Source organism: Pezoporus wallicus, unplaced genomic scaffold, assembly GCF_028554395.1.
Source record: "Pezoporus wallicus isolate ANWC-B61680 ecotype Strahan unplaced genomic scaffold, APGP_CSIRO_Pwel_v1 contig_5785, whole genome shotgun sequence".
Lineage (NCBI taxonomy): Eukaryota > Metazoa > Chordata > Aves > Psittaciformes > Psittacidae > Pezoporus > Pezoporus wallicus.
In genome coordinates this window covers 4,942,702-4,959,038 of record NW_026641150.1, presented here as the reverse complement: position 1 = coordinate 4,959,038, position 16,337 = coordinate 4,942,702, and the positions used below count along the sequence as shown (strand labels likewise).

Sequence of the window (16,337 nt, the reverse complement as noted above, 5' to 3'; positions counted from 1 at the left end):
CCTTTTACAGTGGATAAATCCTAAAGTTTAGGAGGGCTTCCTCCCAGTGCTGCTGGGAAACTGTCTCTTTGTTCAGACATATGTATTGGTCAGGAGTTTCAGGATGATTTTGAAAGATGAATGGGGTGATGACTGTTGGCGGCAGCCAATCTGTTATAAAGCACCAGGATGCATTAAGACAAGTGAGTTAACCTACTCAATGTGACCTCCAAGTGTAAAAATAGATCATTCCGTTCACTTGCAAGGAATAAAGATGTGCTGAAGAGAATGATGACTAAAGTGCTCCTCTTTACACAGAGCAGCTGCGTGAAAAAGTGCAGAGTGGGAGTTCTTTTCACGTCTTTTGCTAGCTCTGTGTGCAGTGGATGCTCTCTTGCTGCCTGCCTGTATGAGTGGTGTCTGATTTGCATGAGGTGACAACAGACAAGGGACTAGCCTTTGCCTGACCTTTCTTTTTTTCCTCTGGGCTGACTCAGTGCCTCTCTGGCAGATGTGCAGGTGCGGAGACACTCTGTGGCCAAATGTGCAAAGGAAAAAGCTCCTTGAGGTCTCAGTTGCATAACATGAACATTAGCAAAGCACATGGCCTTTACTCCTGAATCAGGCACTCCAGACATGTCAATCACAGGCACTGGGTATGTTCTTACTAAATATGCAAATTAAGCCATAGCTGTTGAATATGCATGATTGACAGCCTGCCTTCCCTCTAGCCCTGTGGTTGAGAAGGCTGTGGTACACAGATGAAACCTCCTAGTAGGAAAGACAAAATACTTAATGCAATAGTGTTTGGGTTTCATCTTGTATAGGGTGCTGTAATATAGGGGTCTGGGTGCAGCTGAGTGATTTCGGGTCCTGCTCCCACATCCCCTGCATGTCCCCGGTCTCAGCTCAGAGGTGGTATGCCACTGAGCTCATACCTTATGGTGGAGTGGATGTTACCTTGTTGAGCAGGTCTCTCCTAGGGTCATTCAGGCAGTGCAATGCAGGACTCTGGTGCAGAAGCGAGGCCTGATGCTGCACGTATAGGTAAGTCATGGAGGAGAAGGGGTTTTTTAGGTTCCTCTGCAGACCATAACGGGCATTTTATGGTATATCCATTTTAGCTGGTAATAAAGCCCAATAGGAGCATGTCTCTTGAGTTAATGAGTTGGAACCAAAGACCTGGTGTCTATACAGTACATGCTTTTAGGGTTTTCCTTCTGCATAGCTCTGCTCCAGTCCCATGGACTCAATGCCGGCTGTAGCTGCAAAGCATCTTCAGATTTGATCTCAAAGGAATCCAGTTTACACATTCTGAGCCTATTGGCCTTCAGGATAAAACAAATCTCCACAGATTTTAGGGCCAGTTATGCCTTTCTCAGTCTGCTGCTGATAGTTGTCATTAGCTAAAGGCATATTTTGTTATTTGATATCTTATCTATCATCTTAGAGGACAGGTTCCTCTTCTAACAGCAACGTCTCCTGCAAGACCTGCATTTCCATTCCAGATGTGGAGCTCTGCATTGCTGTAAACTTGGAAATCCCTCTGTAAGCAATTCTATGCAAGATATATTTAAAAAGGATGTTCATATTCTTGAATATCATCTATCCTGTATTTGTGTGAAATAGTATGAATAGGAGGAGTGCTGCAAACCCTGTTTCAAAAGGCACAATATCTAGAAAATACTGTCTGTAAGTTTTATAGAGCTACATAAGAAGATATGTAATTGCCTATCTATGTTACTGGAGTATTACTTGGAAAAGAAAAAGTCTGTCTTCCTCTTTTACAGAAAACAAGATGATTCTTACAGAAAATACCTCAGAATATCAACCAAAATCAGTAAAGAAAATCATGCTCACTTTGTGCTGGATCCTAGCATTGTTTATCAATGGGGCAGAAGTTAGAGAGATTAACTTTTTAGGTAAGAGGCTGCTTTGGTGAGGTTTGGGGTTTGTGGCTCTTTCTAACAGCTGAGAAAACTCGATCTGCATTTTGACATGCCTTCATGACTTTTCCCTGCACCTGTTTATACTCATGTAAGGCAAACAGCTGTTTCTAGCCTTTCTGTAAACTTTTTAAGTGTTGGTAATACAATTTACTGTAAATAGGATTCAAAAATCAGTTCCCAAATGAAAAAAAAAATGGCAAATGTAAAGGAGAGTTTCTGAGAACTGAATGGAGGAAAAGAATTGCTTCTCTAACTCATCAAAGTCTCCAGCAGCTGGTCCAAGCCCACACAATGTATTTGAAGGAGCTTGATTCAATTCAGTTCACAGAGAGAAACCAAAACAGGGAATCTCCAGGTGGGCAGGTGAGGAACTGAAGATTTCATGCTGTCATTTCTGCTGAAGTGAAATCCTAACATATTTTCAAGGGTTACCACATCTTGACAGGCTGGAGGAGTTACACAGCGAAGTCAGTCAGCCTTCAGGGAATTTGGGCAGGTGACCTCAGCTTTCAGCATCAAAAAATCTGTTTAATTTTAGTGACAGTAGCTGAAACATAAGAGGGGAAAGATTTGAAAGCAGCATAACAATAATGATAGTCAACCTTACCCAAAATAGGGAGTATGGTTGTCAGGCTCTGCTTCTTCAGGCTTATGTTAGTCCCTTCCCCATTAAGACGAGGAGGGCTAGAAAAGCTGCATCTACTTTCCCACAGAGTTGACGTTTAATAGGTTAGCACCTATGTGAAAATCTTCGGTTGGCTAAAAATCTTAAGCTATTTTCACGTTAGGCTTTTAAAAAAGGTTTAATAAACCTTTGGAAACCTTTGGATAAACTTTTGAAATCACTGGCAAATTTCATGTTTAAGGAAATCAATTCTCTATTAGTCCAGCATCTGGTCACATAAAATTATTTAACAAAAAGGAAAGTTGTATTTTTGTAGTATTCCTAATTATATTTTTAAAACATGATGACTGTGTGATCTTTCAGGTGGTGTTGATATTTTATTGTCCTGCTTTTCAGGATGTTCCCATGTTGAACCTCAAATATGGTATCGTGCAATTAGTGGTGAGGAATTTGTTTTACAATGTGCTTTACCAGATAGAGATGCTACCCACATTTATAACAACTCACTTCCAAAACAACATAAGGTGAAATGGTTCTGGCAAAAAGACAAAGAGCCACTGAAGGCTGTCAAGGAAAGCTCTAATCCTGCTCTCCAAGGGGATGCACTTTGGTTTAAACCAGTAAGGGACAGTGATTCTGGAATGTTCATCTGTATAATATGGTATGTAATGGAACAAAAGGCTTTTAATTCTATACAAGAATAATTGTTTTCTTTTGCTTTATTTTGTGCATTAAATGTTTAACTTTTTTCCTGCATCACTCAGGGAAAAAATCTCATGTCTCAAAATTGTTTTGGAGGTTCAAACAAAAAAGGTGGCAAAATGTTCAGGTTATGACACAAGCACGCTCTATCTTCTTGCTGGCAATGGGAATTCAATATCTTGTCCTGGGACAAAATGCTACAGCCATATAAAAAAGCCAGATGTAAAATGGTACAAGGTAAGAGTCATTGCCTTGACAATTCAAAAAAGCTCAGTGGTCTAGTTAATGCTCATGTGTCATAAGTTTCTGAATTCTTGTTTGGCAGACGATGCAGCCTGAAAAGTTCAACCCAAAAGTAGAATCTTGAATTACTATATATCAAGTTGACATGTAAGAGTTTTGATGAAATTTGCCACACCCAAAATATCATTCCACAAAAGAGAAGCCTGGAAATGCTTTCTCTCCAGTGGATTTTTTTTCACGAATTTGATTAATGGAAAATTCTTAGTGGTCTTAGAGAATATGAATACACTGAGTTGAAAAATATGGGTGTTTTTCAAAAATTAGTGAGTTTTGATCTTTTGACTAGAACAGTGTTGTCAATCTCAGATAATCCAAATCCATGATATATTTCTCATGAAAGAACATAAAAATATTTTCAAAAAGAATTTATTTATAAAGAAAAAGAATCCATCAAAAGGTGATATTTTTTGTTGCTCTTTAGTAATAGTTTAATTTAGATTAGATTCATGATTTCACATTTCTCTCAAGAATCACAAATTTAAAATATTTTTTAAATGATAATCACATATTATAGACCAAATTTTTTTTTTATATCACTGACAAATGTCCTCAGATTCCTAATAAATCTGTTTTTTGTGATTCAATGTAATGAGTTGGGCTTAGATTTGCTGCCATGGTAACACTATCCAAATATCCTAAAATATAATTTAATAACAGCAAAAACAACAACGAAAGACTTCTAATTCCTTGGGGTTTTTTTTATTTTTTTTTTTTAGGATGGTCATCAAATAAAGCATAGGAAAACCAGAAAAAGCCTAAAGCTTAAGCATAATGAAATCTATTTGAATCCAACCTATGACAAAGATGCTGGAATATATGTGTGTGATTATGTTCTATATGACAACACTACCAAGTGGACAATGAGAACAACAGTTACAGTAGAAGTCATCAGTGAGTAATATAATAACTCAGAATAGAATACATGAAGTAAAGTCTGTTTTCTCTATTCTCTCCTACCCTATTAATGTCTTTTGTTCAGACTCTTGTTCTGAAAAATCCATAAACTGAATTTGCTACATGATCATTAAAATCCTCTTCCAGGTATTCTGAGGACATCTTGACTAGAACTTTCAATTATAGAATCATAGAATGGTTTGGGTTGGAAAAGACCTTATGATCGTCTAGTTCCAACCCCCTGACATGAGCAGGGAAACATCCCACTAGACCAGGTTGCTCAAAGCCCCATCCAACCTGGCCTTGAGCACTGCCAGGGATGGAGCATTCGCAGCTTCCCCGAGTAGCCTGTTCCGGTGCCTCACCACTCTCACAGTAAAGAATTTCCTCCTTGTATTCAATCTAAATCTCCCCTGTTTAAGTTTGAACCCATTACCCTGTGTCCTATTACTACAGTCCCTGATGAAGAGTTCCTCTCAGGCATCCTTGTAAGCTGTTCAGTAACAACATATAGCATAAAATGCCATGATTTTCAAGATCTAATTCCACCTTGGATTTCTTGTGGTTCCCAACAGTGGAGACCAAGTCTATAAAAGGATTTAGATCTCGGAGTAGAATTCATGAAACTCCAACTGGTGCCAATGAGTGCTAATCCAGAGCTCTATGGCACTTTGATATGGCATGGCTTTATCTTCTCCTTCAAATCATGGTAACCTCTTCCATAATATTTACTGTCCTCTCCTGCCCTTTGGGTGAAGTGCAGATATTGCCTGAGAGCTGTTGGATAATGTCAACAAGGGAGCGTGCTCGAAACTCAGGATCACAAAAGAGGGAGACTGTTTATATTGCTAGAAGAGAGATGTGGTTATGCTTTACTCCAGATGCCTGTGGTTGAGTGCTGGTTGAGACTTTTATTTCCTAGAGGAAAGTACAGCTACTTTCTATAGTACAGCATGGGACCCATTCTCAGCATCCTTGTAGAAAGTGTGCCACTGTGGAAGGGAGAACAAGATTTAGGGAGCAAAAGAAAGGTGTCAGTGGAGGCAACCTGTTTCTATAGTCTAGTGAGAACATCACTCCTCTGAAATTCCATGGTCTAGGGGAGTACAGCACTCCTCTGAAATAGCTGTTCCCTATTTTGCAGATGTTTGAGGCATTTGGTACCAAGAAGTCATGGAAAAAATATATACTCCCCACCAGAACAGGGTCTGGAAACCACACCTCACCAGCCTTTGAGACATCTGTGTTCTGAGTTACAATGCTCTTTCACCCCTTTCTCTGGCTATAGTCCTGAAATATTTTCCAATCAGTCATGAAATAGCTCTGCTTTTATTCTGATCACACTAAGCCTGAGCTAAGCACTGTGCTTCTCAGTTCTTTTCCCTCACTTCACAGCACACCCAGAAAAACATTTGAAAAGAGTCATATACATACATAATTGACCTGAATCTTGCATACATTTCTCTTCTGTGGCTTGGTTTAAAAGAAAACCCGAAGTGTTATGTGGCACCGTTTCCTGCAGGATGGGACTTTCCTAGAATATCAGAGCTGTGGGTTTTAGCACCTTCAGGTTGTTTTTCCGGAGGCTGGGTACTTACTTAGTAGCTCGTATGAACTGTGGGTGCCATTATCTGTGCCCTTTGACAACCCTTGTTATGAAAAGAAAAAAAAAAAAAGAAAAAGAGGTTATTTTAATGCAAGTATCTGTGCTCTGTGTGTGCTTAATGGAATGGGGATTGGCATGGAACACCTTCAGGGGATTTTGCAAGGGGAGCCCCTAATTTCTAAGTTCTAAATAGCCTTAAGCACAAGCTACAAAGTCTCAGAGTAACTGAGATAGCAGGTCTTTAAGTAGCTATATCAGGTTTGTGTCAAAACTCCCTTATCTGTGCGGTTTCAACAACCCTTTTGGATTTTGGTGTCTAAATTCCACCTAACATTTAAAAACGAAAATTCTGTAAGATGTTTTCTCTGCTCTTCTGCACTGATGATAGTATTGTAGTTATTAACAGTACTCCCGTTAATTGCAGCAAAAAACACTATCCATCCACCCAACTTCTTGTATCCCAATGGTGTGATGATCCTTGAAGCAGAGCTTGGTGAGTTTTGATTCCTTATCTGAAAGTGAAAGAAAATGTTTAAATGAGATATTAATAAAGATCTGGATAAAGCAAAACAGCTTTGCCTTCTAGGAGTATGAGAATTTTATACAAAATGTGTTTTTTTGCTTGGTATGTATCTTTGTGGATATTAAAGGAAGCATCATGTGTTATATAGATCCCAGGCTTTTTACGAGAAAGATATTCTGGTAACCTACATGCATGATTTTCCTGATTTAATTTGTTCCAGGAAAGCCACTTGAATTGGAATGCCGCGTACAGTTTGGGTTTGAAAGAGCTTCTCTGATGAGGGTAACATGGAAAAGAAACAACAAAGAAAATATAAACGAGAAATTGAATCAGGAAACGCGGTAGGAAAATATCCCAGTAGTCTGATTAGTACTAAAGTCAGCAGCTATAAAAATCCTTCTACAACTTTACCTAATACATTTTATTGAAAGAAACTCAGAAGGCTCTGTTCTTCAATTTATTAATGTGTATGTCCATGAGCATGTGACAGGCACAGGCACTTCACTTACAAAAGCACATAATGATGACCATAAAGTGAAGAACTCAAACTTTTTGCACAATTTTAACTCTTCTTCCTAAAGCTTTAGCCCTTGGACAGCTTCAGCGTGAGTGGTGCTTGGTTGCCTTTGCCTGTATCAGCTCTTTTCAAGTGTTCCCTCTGTTGTACCTTGCCAGCAACTCACATGTTCTGTCTTCTGAAGCTGCCCCTGAAAGGGGAATCAACCATATCAGTAAAACAGTACTGTGGACATATTGAAAAGAGTTCGGGTGCCTCAGATGGTGGGGTTAGGCAGTCTGAGGACTGAATTTCAGGACACTGAATTTCAGGATTCTCCCCTGACAAGAATTAACCAGACCCTGTAGAAAAGCCACATGCAGGGAAAGATTTTCTGTGACCTGGGGACAACCCGTATAGTCACTTTTTCAGTGTCCAGCTTGGGCAAGAAACAGTGAAGACAACACAGGCAAGTGTGTCTCTCACTACACAGTCCTGAGTCATCTTTATGAGGAAAATTTTCTGTACACCATGAGAAGCTAAAGTCCTGCTGCCATTGCTAAAATTCAATTATTAATAGGAGTCATATGGGAAAAAAGAAATTATGATATTACACACACACATGCACATATTCATGCTCATGTGGTAGATTAGAAATTTGATTTTTCTAATTTTTGAACGTTTAGCTTTGTAATGTTCTTCTTACCAGGTTTTTAGCTTTTTGCATACAATTTCTGATCATTTTTTAAAAACCCAAATGACTAGAACATTCCCAACAGACTTTTGGTACAGGTTGAATTCTTGCCCATGCTCATGCTTATATACCTTGAGTTAGCAGAAGTACGGCCATGGTAGACTGTCGTTTTGCAGTGTCAAGATGTGAGATGCCTTCAGGACCACCAAAAAGATGCCTGTACTTGTGGCTTTCAAAGAGAAACGCCAAGACACAGAAACCCTGGGTTCTAGAGTTTTTGAAGACACACATCTGTTCCATACAACCCTCACTCAGCCCCAAAGGGATTCCTTTGTTAACTCTTCATTTCCCATGCTTTTGTCCCTTATATCTTAATCTATTTGCCTCTCTTGTCCTTGGGCTTTTTACCACTGTGCAAGAGGCTGTGCTGCTCAGTCTTTTTGCCCATCTAGTTCTTTCTTGTGGCTCCTTTTGAAGTTTCATTTCCCTCCATTTCTACCCTGAGAATTTGTTTTACATCTTAGAAGACCACAAATACTCATACAGAAGTCAAAGGGGGCTATATATTTAAAACTAGGCAAGTGCTTAAGAATTTTGTTGAGTTGATGAATTAAGAATAAACCCTTCAGTCTGCACGCTATTGATGTTAGTAGTATTTTCTTTCAATGTGAAAAACAAATGGAAGTTTCAAACCAGAATATCACATCATTGTTAAAAGTTCAAGATGAGTGTTAAGAAGTTGCAAACTCCTCTTTGAGTTTAGGACATTTGAAGATGGTGTACATGAGCAGCAAAGTTATCATGCAAATAAATATTTTTCTCTCTTTAGTGTTTATCCAGAAGGTTTAAAGGGGCACACACTTCTTCATGTTGCAAAACTGAAAGAAGTTACTGAAAGTGACCTTGGAAGCAACTTCACGTGCTTTGCTGAGAATTCAGTGGGGAATGCCACAGCTATGATCCAGCTGAAAAGAAAGCAGAGAGGTAAAAGTATCGATGGATGACTATTTGCCCTTGAAGACACGTTGTGATTTGCTGCTACAAATTCATTCTGCATTGACACTTTAGCCAGCTGCAGAAATTTCTTGAAGCTGGCTGGGAAAGTTTGATTCGCCAGATGTCTAGAAAGGCACTTTATTCTGACTACTTAGAAGGATGGGGCTATATGGGGACTTACTGCAGGCAAGTGGGCCAATTGCAAGCTGGAGAGTGACTGGAAGAAAAGGAGAGTAGCATTTCTCAACATTAATAGTCAGTCTACTAAACCAAATCAGAGCAGCTGCTGAAAGCAATAGTATTCCTTGATTTTCATAGGACATTTCTGTTTATTTTCCCAGTCCTTAGCATGCATGTTTCTGAGAAGTTACCATAGCTGGTATGAATGTGGAAGCCTTTCAAGCAAAGACCGAAACTAGAGTGTTGAAATTAAACAATTGAACCATAATTCACAGTGGAGATTCATCTTTGGAGTGGCACAGGAAGTCTCCAGCAGGGCACTGTGTGTGCTCTGATGTGACAATTCCAACTCAAGTGATGACTACTTTCAGCCTTGCTGAGTGCGCCACAGACCATTTTCTATGTGCTTTCCATCACAGATTAGCTTTTAATACCATCAAAGAGAGTCTATTCAAAAAAGGTCCCTGGTGGTAGACTGAAACTCTGTTAAAGTTTGCAGCTAAATATCTTCCTGACTTCTCTAAGGCCTGCCAGTGGCGTAAAAAAGAAGATTGTGAGGCAGTTTGCCCCCGTTTTTGGACTGAATTTTTCATCTAGAGTGTTAATATTATTTTGGAAAGCCTGAATTATGATAGACCCTTTTCTTTCTACAGTGTTTCTCTTATATGTCCTGTGCAGTGCCATTTCTATTCTATTTGCATTACTTTTGTGCACTGCCTTTATTTACCAGCACTGGATTGAAATAGTGCTGATGTACCGAAGTTATCTGGTCCACAATGAAACCATGGGAGGTAAGAAATGTTGCACAATATTAATTTTATTCATATTTTCTACTGCCTTTTTCCATGTGGGTTAATCTGGTGGGAATTAACTGTTTAATTAAATTCTCTTACTGATGCTGCTCTCTTTGAGTCAATACAAATGCTGCTAAAACTAGCAAGACATCCAGTGGGTTTAGATGGAAAAAAAGCCAGGCAGTGGGGAGGAAGTATCTAACACCAACTGAAATGTCACAGTTAGCCTTTTACAAGATCTCTTATTTAACCAGGTTAGCATAGGTAGTTGAATTTTGGCAGTCCCTTTTCAGGGGATAGTAGAGCATCTCCAACATTTGAACCTCATTCTCCAAAAGTGTTCAACAGAACCTGTGGATAAGAATCAAATATCCTTGCAGAACTAAGTGAAGAACTCCAGAGCCTATTGTGTTTTTCACTTGAAGACAATAATTTCTCAGAACAATAAACAAAGAAGAAAAATAAGATGATACAGGGCACCGATTGAGAAGTGTACATTTGGGAAATATTTATATTTCCTTTCTAAAAATTATGTTTACCATCTTGACACTTACATTAGCAATCAGCTTCTGATATTTCAAATCTTCATAGTAGCATCACTCCATCATCTCAGCTAAAATGGGTCTCCAACATAGTAGGCAGTATGAAAATGCATCAGAAATGACTGTTACTGCTTTAAAGAACTTAACATATAATTTTCTTACATGAGTTGAAAGAAATCTGGCAGTATGTAACTAACGAAATTTTTCTAAAAATTCTTGAATCTTGATGCAGATTGAGACAGAGGTGTCTCGGTCTGCTTTTGTGTTTGCATGTGTGTATGTGCATTATACGTGAGTGTGAAATAACTGGATCTAGTTATCTATAAATACATATGTAATGAGAGACAATTAACTGCCCTTTTGGAAAGTATTTCTGTGAGCCCTAAGGCAGCTGGCAAAAGTGATTTGGGAAATCACTGAAAATTTCCCCTCTATTTGGTAACAAATTGATTTAAGAACCTCTGGAAAGTCCCCTTGGAGATCACCCCATATGTCAGTAGGACAAGGAAAGACCTGCCAAGATTCGTGCATTGAAGTTGAAGACACAGTTGTGTTCCATTGTGGTGGCTTCTGTCCTTCTCCCTGATTCTCATGTACCACACGCACACAGTACCATTCACAGTGTGGGTGCATGGAGTGTACAGGCCAATTGTGCCTACCCAGTTAGCTTTTTGCCTAAGGGGATTGGCCATAAAATGTGTTCTCACCTGTTGGATTATGTCCTACTTAAATACGTATCTATGGAAACCGAACATTAAGAAAGAAGCCGAATGCTTCAGACAGATTTGCTAATGTATAGTGTTATTTATTTATTTTAGATGGCAAAGAATTTGATGCATTTGTGTCCTATGCAAAACTGGACTCTTCTGAAAGTGACTCAACTCTAATTAGTGAAGAAAAGTTTGCCCTGGAGCTTCTTCCAGATATACTCGAAAATAAATATGGATACAAGTTATGCATTCTTGAAAGAGATATTCTTCCAGGAGGAGGTAAGGTCCCTGTGGATGATAAAAAATCTTCAGTTCTTTATAAAAATGTTTTTCACTTTCCATAAAACATTATGCACCAGATCAGCAAATGGTATATTTTGGTACAGGAATTTCTGCTCAAATCTCATGCTGTTTTGATCTTTATGTCTGGCCTCTGCGCCTAAGGCATACATATGTTTAAGTGCGATCTCTGGGAGCTACTAGGCTGAGATAAAGCTTCTTATTGAAGAATTTCTTTGCAAGCAGACTCCATTCACTGAAAAGAAGACCACAGATATTTCAGTAATTACTTCCTGAGCTACTTTGGTCAATGCTAGCTGCAGTAATTAGAAAGCCCTCAGTACCTGCCCCTGGGGAGACAAAGACAAGTCCAAGTGCCCTTTGAGACTTTTAAGTAGCAACAAAGTGGGTTTACATGTCAGCTCTGTCCTCTACCTCCTGAGCAGCAAATTTAATTCTCCAGGCTGTGTATGAACAACAGCAGCACCCTCTGATAGCAAAGACATGTATAGGGGTTATGTGATTGCTTAGCATCCGTATTTTTGGTTTCCTTATTTCTGGGTTTTAGCTGTCTATAAAGGAATTGATAAGGTATAAAGTCCATTATAGAATGCAGTAATGATTGTTGCCATTTCTTCTCCAGCATACACAGATGAAGTTGTTACAGCTATTAAACAAAGTAGACGAGTAATAATCATTTTGAGCCCAGCCTACGTCAGTGGGCCAAGCATCTTTGAACTGCAGGCAGCAGTGAACTGTGCCTTGGAAGACAAAAAGATCAAACTGGTATTAATAAAGTTCCAGGCTTTCCAAGAGCCAGAGACTTTGCATCCAGTAGTGAAGAAAGCTCTTCGGATATTACCAGTCATTACCTGGGAGTCTTCTGTTTCTGCTGCTCCAAATAAGTTCTGGAAATATATGCATTACCACATGCCAGTGAAAACTACCAAGATGTTGGGAAATTGGAGCTTAAAGGACTTTTTCCTAAGGTTATTCAGCCTGGTATATCGATAGCAGAAATTTCACAGAGGGGTGATGACAGCAGGCTCAGAAATGGTGACATGGCTGTAAAGGGCCTTTTCTGCACTGGCTGACCACTGTGGATTGAAACTACTGTCAGCAATAGCTCACTCCAAAACACTGAGAAGGACTGCAGTGTGACAGTGCTGCAGCTCCACAGTAAAACTAAGTGGCACTGCACACAAATGTAAATGTGAACTGTTTTTCATAAATTATTTCTGTATTATTTTTATTGTATTTATTATATTTTGCTGTGGTGTTGAGACATACATGTGAATGCTTTGTTATTTGTACTGTATTTCTTCTGGAATATTTTTATATTCGTTTTCTAGAAAAATATTAAAAAAGGGGACTCCAGAGAAAGCTTGAACTTTAATTTTCCTGTGCAGTCCAGTGGGACAAATCCAAAGTCTTTAAATGAGTCACCTCCTCCTGTGGGAGCACCAAGAAAGTGCCATGGGAGACTGTTACCACTGGGTACGCCAAATGAGCTGAGAAAAGAAGGAGCACTGTATCAAGTCTGATCCCAGGCATCTCCATCATTCCTGCAATGAGAGAAAGCATTCCTACCAGCTGTGAAACCTTTCCTACTCTCAGACATCTGCATATTGCTGATCCTGCCTGGTGCTGGTCACTCACAAGTCCCATTGAATCTCTTGGTATTATTGGTATCTTGCAGTTGTAAATCAAAGTCCTGGTTGTCACAGCTGGTAGACTTCCAGGGACTTTGAAGTCTTTCTTTTCTAGTCCTCTGGCTGCTAACTCTCCAGGGTTCATATCACTTACTTTCAAGGCATCTTGCTGTCTGTAGCTGTCAAATGCAGTGGTTACTGTTAAGAAAATCTGAGCAGGAGAGCCACTGATTCGGTGTTCTGCTGACTTCATTTGGCCTTCAAGTTGAAAAATCACTGCTTTATAATGCTAATTGAATAGTTCATCTGCCAGATTTCTTGTTGGAAAGGGACTTCAAGAACTGCTGTTAACAGAACCGGTATACTGAAAAACCACCCTAACTCTTCTGCAAGCAGCTTTTAATCAACACTACTAGGTTCGTAGACTTTGTTAACCTAACACTAAACATGGTAGTTTTTGTGGAGGAGAGAAGAGGCTGACCTTTTAAAGAAATATTCTGTATGGGTGAATGTCGCGTTCAGGGGGGATAATGTAGTTGTCCAGTAAATGCCTTGCTGGCATGAGTAAAACAAATGCCAAATATAAGACAACTCAAGATAGAGTTTTAGGCATGTGATGTAATTCAGACCTTCTTCTTTCTTTTGTTATTATGTGCTAAATTACGTTCATGAATTTAGGGGAGAGAACACGTTTCTAAACAAGAAGGCAATTTGCGTGGTCCTCCACCAGATGTCCCTACTGTAAGCCCTGCAGAGCACATTTATTTACACGCCGAGCAGCTCTGTTCCCAGCTGAGAAAGGACCAGTGAGCAATGCCAAGTGTGGTGGTATCTGAGGTTCCAGTTGCACTGGGGAGACAGACAGGGAGTGAGGGCAGAAGAGGAAGGTATGGAGCAGGCTCTCCTGCGTGCACAGGGTGCCACCATTTCACCCACCTGATACTATTCACTTGAGCTGTACTTGCTACCTGAATTTTTTTGTTTGACAGTGGGAAAAAGAAATCAGAGTGGCTGGATAAATAATATAGTTAGAAAGGGCTTTTATTCCTTATCAGGGTGATGCTGTTGCTGAGGTTTATCTAGGTTGAAGGAACCTGCAGAACCGGTATCTTTATACAAACTCTAGGTCCGTCTGTAATACAAGGAACAGGACAGGCACATTAGGGCTTTTAAAACGACATCTAAAAGGCAAATGAGGCAGCCCTGAGGAAGAAGCGGCCATGGATACGAGCAGCGCGAAGCAACAGGAGTGAGTGTTGCATACCTTCATGCGCCCACTCTACGCTGTATCTGTAATAAAACAGTCAGAGGCAGACATGGGCTCTGCCACACTTGTACGTGCAATGCTTTTGAACTGGTTGCTCTTGCTGTTGAGTCTGGTATGCTGTTCTGCTGCGGCTTATGTGGATGAGCCCAACCTGAGCAACAGTTTCTTGCCTCACTATGAACCTGATCAGGCTGTTGGCTCTTCACAAGATACGAGGCTACATGTTTTCACAGTGGACTATGGCTATGTGCAAATTCCCTATGAAGTTACTCTTTGGATCCTCCTTGCCTCTCTTGCAAAAATAGGTAAGTAGAAAATGGGATCTTGGGTCCTCCTACCTCAGCAAGAAGTTAAAAACATACCAGGTAACCAAGTATCTTCCATGCACTTTGTAGCTGGGATTGTTTTTACAGCTTCTGTCCTCAAAAGAAAAGGTGTGTTCATTACCATGGCAATGACAAAATTCCAGCTCTGAATGCTTCCAGCTTACTTAGGTAAATATATGACCTCTAACCCTCCTGTCTCCTGGGTTGTCTATGTTAGTGAGTAGAAACGGAGCTGCCCTACACAGTGCTGTCCATCCCTTTCTCTAATTTTTAAATGTCACAAGTTACCAGAATCTACAACGTGCCACAGCTGTAGAAATCAGTAACACCAGCTGAGCCTTCAAGTGATTTGAATTTGGGTGAGAAAAGTGGGGAGAATTCTTCCATTGTGTAAATAATAGGAAATATTTCCCTTTGAGTCTTTGTTTTACGTGTTTGCTATTTATAGTTGCTCAGAAAGTAATACCAGAGGAGAGAGACTGAGAGTCTGAGTGTAGGTCATTAGAGATGTAGGGTAAGTGCCTTTTCAGTACATACCAATGCATCCAGCTTCTATTAAAACTCCCTGTAGGTATCTGAATGAAGAAAGACGACTCATGGGGAGGTAGGAACTGCAATGAACATAGCAAAAAATGGCTCACCATGTGTCATACATGTTTGCATGACTGGGTTCAAAGTATTTTGACCATTCAGAATTAATGCAGCAACATCAAATAAATGAAGAAGATAGTACTAAAGTGAAGAGCTGCGCACATGCGATCTCCCTGTCCTTTTGATCTCTCCATGGGATTTTTCAGAAGTTACTATGGAACAGGCTGGGAGGTGGGACCCATGGTTTTCTGGAGGTGGCCTGAAAATAAACATTTTTCATGTCATAGTCCCACAGTTGACAAAAACTGTTACCACTGGCCATGATTTGCCAGCTTTATAATAGCTGATGATCTCAATCCAGTTCCTATAAATAAATTCTTCACTGCTAAACTAATAATAAAGATTTTCACAAGTCAAGTCTGCTGTTATGGTGTCAGCAGAATGTGACAATAGCAGTGAGCGTATTGATCAATTTCTTCATCATCCATAAAAGCACAGGACTTGCCATATTATAATTTTCTTGGTTTGAGCAAGAAACAGATGTTATAGAAGAACTGTGTGATGCCTTCCAAGCATCCTCCAAAGCAAACTTGTTCCTTAGCCAGGGGTTTTCAAGTAATATTATTTTCATTGAAAAATGTGGAGCTGCTGACTCAAAATCTATTTGGTAGGAAGAGTTAGTCTGAATAATCTGGTTACCTAGGGAAGAAGATTTCCAAACCGTTAAACTTTTCTGTGTTCTATTCAGGCATTATCTTCTTTCCAGATTTCAGGATTCCAGGGTGGGAAACATTTCTGAGACCTTGAAAGACAAAACAATCCCCTTATCCTGTAAAACTGACAGAAGAATTGGACGAGATTTTTTTTAATTAGAAAAGTAGATGAGAGAAGCTATGATCTTAACATACTTTCCAGTATTTCAAATAATCTCCGAAATAAATTATTTAAAATGTCATGCAAATATTTTTCTTTTTCTTCAGTGTTTAACATAGATAATTTGAGGGTTACAGAAGCGCAGTCATGGTATTAACTTCTGGAGTTATGGAATGAAATTTGACCTAGCCTCAGGCATGGAGACACAGCCACTGGATTTAAAGGCTTATTAGTCTGCCTCATTCTCATTCTTGTAAATTCTGAATAATTCCTTAAACTTCTAATAAAAGAACCTCTCATTTACAGTATAATGACACAGTTCCTGGTAAAGTAACTAGATGAGCCATTGCTAGACA

The 16,337-nt window shown here is 39.5% G+C and overlaps 2 protein-coding genes across 6 annotated transcripts in view; both read left to right on the top strand.

The window, feature by feature from the left end:
- Positions 1–1,307: 1,307 nt before the first annotated feature.
- On the top strand, positions 1,308–12,301 carry IL18RAP (interleukin 18 receptor accessory protein). Of its 2 annotated transcripts, none has more exons than XM_057422335.1 (10): positions 1,308–1,901; positions 2,950–3,214; positions 3,318–3,492; positions 4,275–4,449; positions 6,483–6,551; positions 6,802–6,922; positions 8,601–8,755; positions 9,601–9,738; positions 11,102–11,272; positions 11,916–12,301. In XM_057422335.1, the coding sequence occupies exons 1-10, from the start codon at positions 1,778–1,780 to the stop codon at positions 12,284–12,286; spliced, it is 1,764 nt and encodes a 587-aa protein (XP_057278318.1). In that variant the 5' UTR covers positions 1,308–1,777; the 3' UTR covers positions 12,287–12,301. The 2 variants fall into 2 exon arrangements, with proteins under 2 accessions (XP_057278318.1, XP_057278317.1); XM_057422334.1 differs by having other exon boundaries at positions 2,917–3,214.
- A 1,455-nt stretch (positions 12,302–13,756) lies between these two features.
- The window catches only part of SLC9A4 (solute carrier family 9 member A4), a 33,308-nt gene continuing 30,727 nt past the window's right edge, over positions 13,757–16,337 (top strand). For all 4 annotated transcript variants that reach the window (XR_008973914.1, XR_008973915.1, XM_057422331.1 and 1 more), the window contains exon 1: positions 13,757–14,496. Coding sequence is in view for 2 of the 4 variants with exons in the window: in XM_057422331.1 (XP_057278314.1) it covers positions 14,193–14,496 (304 nt within the window). In the remaining 2 variants the exon portion in view is untranslated. The remainder of the gene's footprint in view (positions 14,497–16,337) is intronic.

Coding starts and splice junctions, on each gene's coding strand:
- IL18RAP (XM_057422334.1), top strand. CDS start 1,778: ATGATTCTTACAGAAAATACCTCAGAATATCAACCAAAATCAGTAAAG. Junction 3,215..3,317: donor ATGTTCATCTGTATAATATG/GTATGTAATGGA, acceptor TGCATCACTCAG/GGAAAAAATCTCATGTCTCA. Junction 8,756..9,600: donor GCTGAAAAGAAAGCAGAGAG/GTAAAAGTATCG, acceptor TTCTTTCTACAG/TGTTTCTCTTATATGTCCTG.